This window comes from Oncorhynchus kisutch, linkage group LG11 (assembly GCF_002021735.2).
Source record: "Oncorhynchus kisutch isolate 150728-3 linkage group LG11, Okis_V2, whole genome shotgun sequence".
Lineage (NCBI taxonomy): Eukaryota > Metazoa > Chordata > Actinopteri > Salmoniformes > Salmonidae > Oncorhynchus > Oncorhynchus kisutch.
The window spans coordinates 47,701,423-47,712,808 of record NC_034184.2 but is presented as its reverse complement, the minus strand read 5'-3'; the positions used below and the strand labels follow the sequence as shown (position 1 = coordinate 47,712,808).

Genomic DNA, 11,386 nt, shown 5'->3' with positions numbered 1-11,386 from the left:
TTGAGTTACCATCATGATAATACAGTTCTGCTGCACACATGTTCTGGTTAACAATTATTTGGCCTCACAACAATAGTCTGTCAAGGAAGTAGACATGGAAAGTTGAGGTTCAGGTTAGACTTCCCTCCCTGCCCTCCTCCAATGACAACTACATTAAACCGATCTTAAAGAGTAACATACACACACAAAATATTTGTATTAAATAACAAGGTAATCTAATTCTGCCAAGCATGTGTTACTGAAAAAGGTCATGATCTACCTGTTAGACATAAAGAAGGTTAATTCACAATGTGCTTCCATTATTTATAACATTATTACAGCTGATGAGAGAAGGGGAGGCTGTCAAATATAAATAGACTGCACATATTTGAACTTTTTATTGATTGCAACATAATCATGTAATAACAACATAACAATTAATAACATTCATTTGTTTTCAAAATCATAGATAACTGTTGCACAAAGATTGCCATTACGAGGAATCAAATGGCAAGCTGCAGTTTTGACATTCCCACATTTTATATTTTATAGTCTCACGTCCTAACGACACAGTAGCACTCACTTTTGATACTTTTGGTGTAAAAGAAAGAACGTCTTCAACTAAACGTGGTTCTCTTATTTTTCTTTGGCAAGTATACTTGGAAACGTTAAAGGGGAAAGACAAAAGCAGCTTTTACATTTCAAAGAACATGATTCTATCAAGTAGAAACTTTGCAGCTTTTCTGGATGAACTCAGTGTCCACACTTTGTCCACCTTAACCTCACAGGTCTACGATAGAGGACAGGTGATGGTACAGAACTCCCCTTTAATTCATCGGCTGGAAACAAGATCTTCACAGTCGCATACTACTAATTAGAGACTATCGTAGAAGCGGCACAGGCACTTGAAAGACATTAACATTGACATACAACCTGGTATACGGTCATGCAATGATACTTGACCAACATGACCTTGAGGTAATGATTAACATACCGAAGAGCTGCTTGAAGCATGGTTTATGAAATTCCAGCCATTTTACAGCAAATATACTTTTTAAATCCCCCAGTTTTAACTTGGAATACTCGTGCAACAGAAATAAAAGGGAACCAACTTTAGATTGTATATGTACAGTTTTTATATAAATATACACATCTACCCAATTAGGAATCTTTATTTTCTACAATAGTTTTTGCTTTTAACTATCAAGGTTGTCCACAATTTTTGCGGGTGAAGGCAAAGCCATCCAGTTTGCATAAACACTATCATTGGCATATCTTGTAAAGACTGGGTTAGTGGCATCAAGTCTGTTGAGCAGTACCGGGCTCTTCTCAGGCCAGTTCGGGTATGACATGCCTAAAAACGAGAACATATCATTTTTCTGCACTGAGTAAAGAAAAAGTAGAATGCAGACAGTAAGGCTCTCAAAAAGAAACTCATTTTTTTCCCTTTTACATTTTTGACAGAAGTGAATTATAGACTGATGTTTGACTATGACATAAGAACATGATAAGGCTATCAATTTAGAATTCTATGAAGAAATCACTTCACAGACAATAATGATGTCCATAGTTCCTGTACAGTTTAACTGAGATAATGTACTGGATTGATTAAATATGATTTCAAAGAAAAAGAACACAACAATTATTGGTACATTATTGATAATGTATGTCATGATCTCTAAATGTTTTCCTTGGCTCATGCACCATTGATAATTGTTTTCTCAATATAAAGCAGACACAATAATTGCATCACTGTAACAGAATACATGGACACCAAGTTAGTCATGGTAACTATGTCACTGGCAGCCATCTTATTGCTAAATACTTTTATGAACTATCAACTGGAAATGCCTAGGATCAGTGGGATTTGTTTGGGAATTTGTTATGAAATACTTTTAGAAAGTATTGTTTATCTATGTTAGCCAAGAGTTTATTTCAAAAGCCTTACTGTTTCTCTATTCAGCATTGTAGAAACAATCTATATGCTTAATAGGTAGCCTATATACACACAAACAATTCAGATAACTTAAAACAGTTTGGAATCCAAACTAAATAGATAATGATTGATTCAGCAAGGACCTGTTTCAAATGTCAAACTGTTTTTGAATAGTATTTTCCAAATTTATACAGACAATGTGGAATGTTGGAATGTGTTCTGAATGTTTATGTCATCCAAAATGTATGAGTGTCCTAACAATCCTATACATATGTGGGTATGAATGTGGATTACAATATGTCATATAAGGGAATGTTATTATAGAAATGTTTACTATTTACAGATATGTCATTACTTTGGTCAGGTTTCATGTACATCAGAAGCAGGTCCAAATAGTAATCATCAGACACAAGATGATCTTTTTCCACTGACTCTCATTTTCTAAGAAATGGGAGACTTTTTCAGGAAGCATGCCTAGATCACAGTCACACACGGTCTACAGGAAGCCAATCACAACATGTCAAAAAAAAGAGTTTGTGTATCCTGTCTCTAAAATCGAGTAAATGCATGGGAAATTCTACCATAAAGCTTGTTTTCAATCCATGTGGAGGGAATGGTTCGTGGGAGAGGGGCGTTATTACAATCCACTAGGGGTGTGTCCTCTTCGGAGAGGGCGTCGTCGTACAGCAGGGCATCGGCTGGCGTGGATGCCGCCAGGTCCAGGTAATCCTGACAACAGGAGAGGAACACCTAATATGGCTAATCACTAACATCAGGAATGTGGATCATAATGCTAATACATTCACATCCTACCATGTAGCTAAGACCTAACATAACCTCATAGTTAGGATCGTAGGTTTGTAGGATCATGTTTGCACTGTATTTGGCATCCTCAACATTACAGTATATTTGGCCTCTTTACCTCAACACAAGACTAACTGCTATCTATTGTAATTATAACTTGTGCACATGTTGCCCGGGGCCATATTTTGGGGGTGTTCACCAGATATTTGGTTAAAGTTATTGTTGGACGTAAAACTAATCTTGTTCTGTTTACTCCATTTATAACAGTGTGTGTACTGTAACTACCAGTGAACAGTGTAATGACCACTTTAGACAGAGAACGAGTGTTGGTTGTTTTGCTTGATCCTACCCGGTTTTTCACCATCATCTTCTCCAGTTCTTTACTGATGTCTGCGAATATGGGCCTTTTGTCTGACTCCTGTTTCCAGCATCGAAGCATCAGATTATACCTGCAGAAACACATTCATACACCACCAGAGGTAAAACAACTAAAGGGGTGGTTTACCTACAATTTAGAATATATAATTATAATAAACTAATGGGATGGCTCGCCTACAATTTACAATAGATGCCTACAACATCAGAATGAATAGGGGTGGATTTTCTGCTGGTAGGTCAAGTCATGGATGTCATTATCAGTGTGTAATAGAGTAGCAGTGAGTTTTACTGTGGGTACAATGACGCTGGGGTAAAGTAAAGTGGCAATCGTACATTTCTTCCGTGCAGTTCTCTGGTTTCTCCATCCTGTAGCCAGTCTTGAGGAGGTTAAAGAGGCGTTCAGGGGCGATGCCTGGGTACGGGTTTCCGCCCAGTGTCACAATCTCCCACAACAGCACACCAAAGGACCAGCTGTCAGGAGACAGAGTAGAACACCACATTAATAGCACCACCTAATGCATGGATGAAATAGTGACTCTGATGTTTGCTGTGTGTTCTATCCAAGTGAAATTGAGTAGGTAGGTTTTTGATCATGCAAGCATTGTTGGTTCTGGATATGGACATATGTATGACAGAAGTTTTAAGCTGATTGTGAAAGGTACTCACACATCACTTTGTGTTGTGTAAATGTGATCAAACAAGGACTCTATTGCCATCCATTTCACTGGGATTCGACCCTGAAAAGAGGAGACAAAAAAGAAGAGAATTGAAATTGTGATGTCAGTTCTGTTAAAGAAATGTATGGCCACACTTTTTCTGGATAGCCTGGGATTATCCATCTGTAGATGTTCATACTATCAACAAACTATCTGTTGATAAGCAACTGCTTTCTAATGTTACGGTTCGGGTTAAGGTTAGGTTTAGAATAAGGGTTAGTGTAAGGGTTAAGTTTAGGGTTAGGATAAGGGTTAAGGTAAGGGTTGGCGATAGGGTTAGGGTTAGTAGATAGTTAGTTGAAATGTCACTGATAGTCTGTAGAGCAGGGGTTCCCAAATTATTTTGGTCCTTGACCCCATTTTGATATCCAACAATGGTTGCGACCCCATCATGTAAAACAAAGTGAGCAACAGACAATGTTTAACAGAAACCACTCAGTTTATTACAACCACATCTAATGGCTACTGGAGGTTACTGACGTAACCCCGGTTCTATGGACCAACCGCGATTTTTAAAAATGTATTTAAAAAAGTTTATTTTCACATTTATTTCAAATGTGTTTCTCTCACGACCCCATTTTCTAATTTTGCGACCCCTAGTTTGGGAAACACTGCTGTTGAGCATCTACGATTATCGTAGATGCTCATCTACGAGATCGATTATCCAAATAAAGTGTTACCAAAATTATAATAATTGAGACAATTTCGAAAACAATATAATTGAGACAATTTTTTTATTAATAGTGTATTTGACATTTGGGACCCCTACCTTGCTCCTCTTCACATAAGAGTCTTCCTCATACACGTCCCGGGACAAACCAAAGTCTGAAATCTTCATCTTACGCCCCTCTGCAACTAGGACATTTCTTGCAGCGAGGTCCCTGTGAACAAGCTATTGGAATACATTAGTCAATACAAGCTTCTTACAGCCACTCAAGCTCAGCTCCTTTCTTTACAAAACACTGAGTCACATTGAACTTCAGCTAAGTGTAGCATGGAATTCTAACTTCCAGTTCAGTCACATTTTCAATGAGTCATGCATTGATGTCAACTGGAGACTAATTGAACATTTGACTTAAGTGTAAGTGAGGATACGCCCAATAGCGAATATTTTGAAGGTAATTGCTATACAGGCACCTTCATTTCAGCCAGGTACTGCATACCCCTGGAGATCTGCCAGGCGAAGGAGATCAGGTCGCCCATGGTGAGTGCCCTCTCATCTGGGTTCTCCAGGTAGCTCGAGTTGCGGTTGGCATCGTTGCCCGACATGTAGCTGGGTCCTACCTTTCGGCTCTCACGCAGGAAGTTGCGCAGTGACCCAAATTTGGCATATTCTACAATCAGGTACATTGGACCTAGATGGAGAGACACACCACTTTAGAACACACACTTGGGCCTACAGTGTCTGGCGGTTTTGAATGAAAGATGCATCAGAAGTATACCAGGTATAACACCGGAAGGTGAAGCATTGCAAGGACATCATGTTTTCATTAATAACTGGGTCCACAATTAATTGTACAACAACTTCATGATGACTTTGAGTATAATTTCATCAGACTGGGCCTCCGAGGCTTTGCTATCATAAAGGACGTGATCTGAAGGCAATATTCTCATGTCACACACTTCTCCATTGGTGAAGGTACCGTTACTCAGCAACATTGATACCCTCCTATGGTGGGTTAGGGTTAGTAGATAGTTAGTTGAAATGTTACTGATATTCTGTAGATAGTCTGTAGAGCAGGGGTTCCCAAACTTTTTTAGTCCGTGACCCCAGAGTGGCTCAGAGTGGATGGTTAAAAAGCCTTACCATCCTGGCTGCAAGCTCCGAACATCTTGATGACGTGTGGATGGTTGACTTGCTTCAGTAAGGTGAATTCGGACAGGAGGTCACGCAGTTCACTGTGTGAGGCATGGTCTGTTGCAAAATAAAAGAGGGAATTATGAAATACTTTCATAAAATACTTCACCTTATATCGATCATGGTCTGGCCAAAAGTCACATCATAAAAATAGCTCTTCTACTGTATATTCAGTATGCACACACCTAGGGACTGACTTACTGCATGACAATAATTTTTCCTATTGTTTGCTCTAGTCTTACCTTTAAGCATTTTCACAGCTACTGTGGTGTAGCCAGCCTTTCCTTTCAGCCGGAATGCAGTCGCCTTGACAACCTTCCCAAATTCCCCTTCTCCTAAGGTTTTACCAAGCACCAGGTTTTTGCGTGGAAATTCCCATTTGGGATCCTCCTGTTAAAGCAATTAAGTAACACTTTAAAAAGCATAAAGTTGCTGGGAATTTGGGGAAAGTTTCAGGAATTTGGCAAACGTCGTATTAGCTAAGGCCTTACAGGTATTTTGAAGGTGTCAATGGCCACTTGGTTCTCCATAGAGTCCAACGAGCCACGGCGCACATTGTTAGCAGAGTAGCTGATGGGGTAGGACTGTGCGGGCCGCCGGAAGGTCATTTCAGCCGAGGCGATGGGGGGCTTGGGGGAGTTCTTGTGGTAGCGATGGATGAAGTAGGAGGACAGGAGGATGGAGACGATGAAGGAGAGCAGCACCGCGGTGGCAATGATGGTTTTGCAGACGTCGTCACACATGGCCTCTGGATCAGACAGGGTAGAAGGGGTCAGGGGTCAAAAAGAGACACCATGTAAACCATCCTTAGACAACAAAGGGCAAACTGTAATTTCACCTTTGATTGACATATCATATCTTGAAATATCTCTTGGAATGCTGTTTCATTACCTACGTATATGGATGGTATTATGGGTCAATACATGGAAACAACTCACCCTCTATATCATCCTTCTCACAGAAGCATTTTTCAGAGTAGCAGTAGCAGGTTCCATAGCCAGCTCTAATGCCAGACATGATGCCCTTCTCATGACCTCCGATAATGGGTTCAACTGAGAGAGACAAACACATGCGAATTTCTTGAATTCAACAATACAAAAGTTTGTCAATGAAACAAACAAAAATACAAATATAATTGGCTGCAAATGATTGAGACATTTCTTACTTGTGCAATCCTGAGGACATATTGACGCGTCCTTGCTTTCGACTGCATCACAAAAGCCATCAGGGCACGTGCGGAGGTCAGGGGAGCAGGTGGAATAGCTTTCTGATATTCCTGAAAGATAGAGGAGAAATATTACAGTCAGTTCAAATAAAAAATAGTTAATTGATAGAAGAAACCAACAATATATGGATAGCATTATTTCCTGTGCCCATCAAATACCCCTAATTATGTACAGCGTGGATACCTTTTTCAGAGCCCTGTCTCCATTGGCACCTCCCTGTGGTAGCCCCTAGGCCTCTGATGTTCTCACAGTCCCCACGCTGTCGCCCCTCTGCACAGGAGAGGAACCAATGGTTCTCTGTATCCTGTTTATCAACTACACAACATAAACACAAAGTTCATGAAGACAACACACATTTTTCACTGTATCCTTCACTATGATGCAATTGTCAAGCAAGGTCATACCAGTCTCAGACTTGGAAAAAAAGCTATGGATAAGGCTAACATAATTTGACATGTATTCCCTACACTGCTACTTTTTCATAATTCTAGAGAAGTATACAACAACATGTCTCATATTATGAGGAATGAGCCTTGAAAAAGGGGCAACACTACGACATCCATATCAGGAGGTCAGACAGAACTGACGACTTCCAAACATGGATGCCATATTCCTCATTCATTGGTAATCTCTGTGGCCAAATCAGCATCAGTCTTGAGCATTGCTGGGAAAGTACATACTATCTCAGGAGTGTACTTACTATTGCTATCGAGCACAATGAGGATCTGAGTGCTAGCCTGCAGCTGATTCTGCTGCTCTTGAGCAATGACCACGTACTGCAGGTCCTGGCACTCTGACCTGCGGAGAGCCTCTGTGTCGTTCACATACAGCACCCCCGCCATGTCCTTGAGGCTCTGTGCGATGCTAATCGCCGTGAAGCATGACTGTATGTCGCCGGACACATTTTTGTCTGTCTTGTCTGTTACCGCTAGCCGGTATATGACATTGATGCCCCGGAACTTCAGGCAGTTGTCCACACAGATTCTACCAACCTAAAATGAGAAGGAACATTGATCATACGGGTACTGCATTTTATTAGCAGTATCCCTGTTCTCATGCAAAGAGGGCTATGTCAACAATAGGTACCTGGGCAAAGACGTTAGCTCTACGTGTTGTGGTGAAGAGATATGTCACATTGGTGAAGCGGATGGGGACAGGTAAGATGGTGATATTGTAGTGCAGCATCACAGTTCCCTCTGGACCGGGGTATGTGGTGTCATTGACCAGGTAATCCAGCTGGAGGGTCCTATTCTCGGTTACAGACAAATGCTTCTTTAGTGCAAGCCCTAGATACCACACAAAGGGGGGGGGGGGGGGGGGGGGGGTTGTTTATTTAATGAATCGATCAAAAGATTTTGTGAATGTTTGTCACATTAAGGTCTAGTTTCCTGGACACTTATTAAACATGGTCGCAGACTGAAAACCGACTAGGCTTAATCTATGTCCGGAAAACCAGCCCTAAGAATGATTGTGTAACTGGACAACTCACAGAACTCATGAACAGTGCCTCGGACGTTGCCAAAAATGGCCTTCTCTTCTTTGAAAGAGTGTTCTATGGTGAACATTTCATTTATCCATGAGTCATTGGTCATCATATATCCGACAAATCTGTTCTGACTCTGGTTTATGGGATACCTGGGTGTTGTGTCTCTATCATAGACAAATAAATTGCCAAAAGAACTTCCCTGAAAAACAACAACAACAGTGGTATCAATTATACATTTTATAGTAATTTATTGATATACAGTATGGTAGTAAAGCAAAGTAAAGTTAAATAAAGTCACCTCCATGCGATCAAACTCAAGCACCACATCCTCTGTGTCTGTTTCATTGACATAAGGTGCATTGTCGTCTTCGTCGTAGATGTTGATATGTAGTGTAACAAAGAACTTGTCTATCATTGTGTCAGTCTGCACTGTGCAGACCAGCACGGGACTGTACGTCTCTCTCTCCTCGCGGTCCAAAGGAGCGGTCACTATCAACTCAGTGGTGTTGTCATTTATAGCAAATGGGGCTGGAACATCTAGAGCCAAAAGGAACACAAAGAGGGGATGTAAACAACATACCGTGTTAATCTCATGTTGCCAGACTTTGTAGTCTCATATTCACTGAGCTACTGGAGCAGCAAGGAAAAAGGTAATTGAAAATAGAAACATTTCTGTAAGAGTAAGAACATGGGGTAACCTCACCATACAAGGTTAGTAGGGACCTGCCAAGAGTCTGATGTTTCTCATAATATCAAGCACAGACACAGTGTGGGTGGATGGGAGTGTAGCATGACTAACCTGATTCCACACTGTAGGAGATGGTGTAGTTGGGGCAGACATTTAACCTGGTGAGCTGTCTGAGCTGGCGGATGGCCCCGGGGAACCTGTTCTCCTTAATGCGGGAGTTCAGGTCCTTGTCAGGGAAACACAGATTCTCCAGCTCTGGTCTGGTCTGGCCACACGGTGGCACTGTGTCATTGATGAAGGTCAGGCTGACCCGTACGGTAGGGAGGCCATGGAGGAAACTCTTCACGGGTCTGGTCGCCGCCTTGACAGTCAGCGGCAGTATCCAAAGCTTATCTGATCAGCAAGAGAACCAAAGCAGAAACAAAGGCCCCCATTTTAATCTCCCACAGTGCATTTTGTTCTTGATGACTGGGCACTTTCTGGGCTATTATGCAATTACATTACTGTCCTGATTCTGAAAGCAGATCCCTGAACATGACGTATCACTGTGAAGCTCAACATTATTGGTATGCACAAAGCGTGCAAGCTGAGCAACTTAAATAATTTCCCCACACACATTTTATAATATTAAATATACCTTTATATTGGAAACATGTTGGAGTGTTGTGTTCAATTGACAATTGGTATATGCAAAGTAAATAGACTGCACAGTCAACTTCATTAAATACATATTTCTGTCTCTATTTAACTCACATCGAGAGTCAAAGTCACTCCACTCCAGGGTCTTATTCATGGAGAGTATCCCTGTGGTCTCATCTAGGTGGAACCATGGGGCATAGGTTGGAGGCTTCAGGAGGGTGTTCCACCACAGGTAGAAGTGGGGTTGTTGAGAGTCGCTCTCCACCATGGCGTGAACCTGGAGCACGGGTGTGCCTGCATACTGCCCAACATACACAGTCTCCTTGTATTGATTCTGGGGGAAGTAGAGCCCAACTGACCCTGCGAAAAGAAAGAAATACCATGTGTTAGGAATAGAGGTAGCTCGAGCTTAGGCGCACAGGCAGACAGCACACTTCCACATCTCATCTCTAGAGGGCAGCAGCAACTGGGGCAGATGCTGAGAGTGCATGGAATGCTCGATGAGGTCATCCTGCGTTTGTTTGAATATCTTTTTGTTTTCGCATGACCTTTTGTTCATTTTTGTTTTTGTCACTAACAATTGAACATTTATAAACAAACTGGTGTATCGATTGCAGAAAAAAACAAATAAACAGTGTTGGCAAAAACAGACAGGGATATTTTTTAAATTGTTTTTATCTTGTTTAGAGGGTAGATCAGCTTTAATATTGCAGATAGATTGTAGTTTCTATCAATGTAATTGTCGGGATCATTTCCAATCCCCCATATATTTTGGGGGGTAAATATACAGTACGAGTCAAAAGTTTGGACACACCTACTCATTCAACGGTTTTTCTTAATTTTTTACTATTTTCTACATTGAAGAATAATAGTGAAGACATCAAAACTATGAAATAACACATATGGAATCATGTTGTAACTAAAAAAGCGTTAAAGAAATATATTTTATATTTTATATTCTTGAAAGTAACCACCCTTGGCCTTGTTGATAGCTTTGCACACTCTTGGCATTCTCTCAACCAGCTTCACGAGGAATGATTTTCCAACAGTCTTGAAGGAGTTCCCACATATGATGAGCACTTGTTGGCTGCTTTTCCTTCACTCTGAGGTCCAACTCATCCAAAATCATCTCAATTGGGTTGAGGTCAGGTGATTGTGGAGGCCAGGTCATTTCATGCAGCACTCCATCACTCTCCTTCTTGGTCAAATAGCCCTTACACAGCCTGGGGATGTGTTTTGGGTCATTGTCCTGTTGAAAAAGGAATTATAGTCCCACTAAGCACAAACCAGATAGGATGGCGTATCGCTGCAGAATGCTGATTAAGTGTGCTTTGAATTCTAAATAATTCCCAGACAGTGTCACCAGCAAAGCACCCCCACACCATTACACCTCCTCCTCCTATCTTCACGGTGGGAACCACACATGCGGAGATCATCCATTCACCTACTCTGCGTCTCACAAAGACACAGAGGTTGGAACCAAAATTCTCAAATGTAATGTCCATTGGTCGTGTTTCTTGGCCCAAGCAAGTCTCTTATTTTTATTGGTGTCCTTTAGTAGTGGTTTCTTTGCAGCAATTTGACCATAAAGGCCTGATTTACACAGTCTCCTCTGAACAGTTGATGTTGAGATGTGTCTATTACTTGATCTCTGTGAAGCATTTATTTGAACTGCA

General features: G+C 41.1%; 1 protein-coding gene across 2 annotated transcripts in view; it reads right to left on the bottom strand.

Annotated features, from left to right (window-relative positions):
- Nucleotides 1-362: 362 nt before the first annotated feature.
- LOC109899062 (proto-oncogene tyrosine-protein kinase receptor Ret-like) overlaps nucleotides 363-11,386 on the bottom strand; it is a 28,373-nt gene continuing 17,349 nt past the window's right edge. The window contains exons 2-20 of one of the 2 annotated variants that reach the window (XM_031835880.1): nucleotides 9,825-10,070; nucleotides 9,183-9,464; nucleotides 8,682-8,920; nucleotides 8,387-8,582; nucleotides 7,984-8,183; nucleotides 7,598-7,889; nucleotides 7,081-7,212; nucleotides 6,837-6,947; nucleotides 6,610-6,723; nucleotides 6,163-6,419; nucleotides 5,914-6,061; nucleotides 5,621-5,728; nucleotides 4,951-5,168; nucleotides 4,583-4,705; nucleotides 3,764-3,834; nucleotides 3,431-3,568; nucleotides 3,069-3,168; nucleotides 2,497-2,644; nucleotides 363-1,333 (exon numbers count right to left, since the gene is read on the bottom strand). In XM_031835880.1, the coding sequence (XP_031691740.1) occupies nucleotides 1,176-1,333; nucleotides 2,497-2,644; nucleotides 3,069-3,168; nucleotides 3,431-3,568; nucleotides 3,764-3,834; nucleotides 4,583-4,705; nucleotides 4,951-5,168; nucleotides 5,621-5,728; nucleotides 5,914-6,061; nucleotides 6,163-6,419; nucleotides 6,610-6,723; nucleotides 6,837-6,947; nucleotides 7,081-7,212; nucleotides 7,598-7,889; nucleotides 7,984-8,183; nucleotides 8,387-8,582; nucleotides 8,682-8,920; nucleotides 9,183-9,464; nucleotides 9,825-10,070 (3,281 nt within the window). In that variant the 3' untranslated portion in view covers nucleotides 363-1,175. Of the gene's footprint in view, nucleotides 2,645-3,068; nucleotides 3,169-3,430; nucleotides 3,569-3,763; nucleotides 3,835-4,582; nucleotides 4,706-4,950; nucleotides 5,169-5,620; nucleotides 5,729-5,913; nucleotides 6,062-6,162; nucleotides 6,420-6,609; nucleotides 6,724-6,836; nucleotides 6,948-7,080; nucleotides 7,213-7,597; nucleotides 7,890-7,983; nucleotides 8,184-8,386; nucleotides 8,583-8,681; nucleotides 8,921-9,182; nucleotides 9,465-9,824; nucleotides 10,071-11,386 lie in introns of both variants that reach the window. The other variant, XM_031835881.1, reaches the window with a different exon arrangement.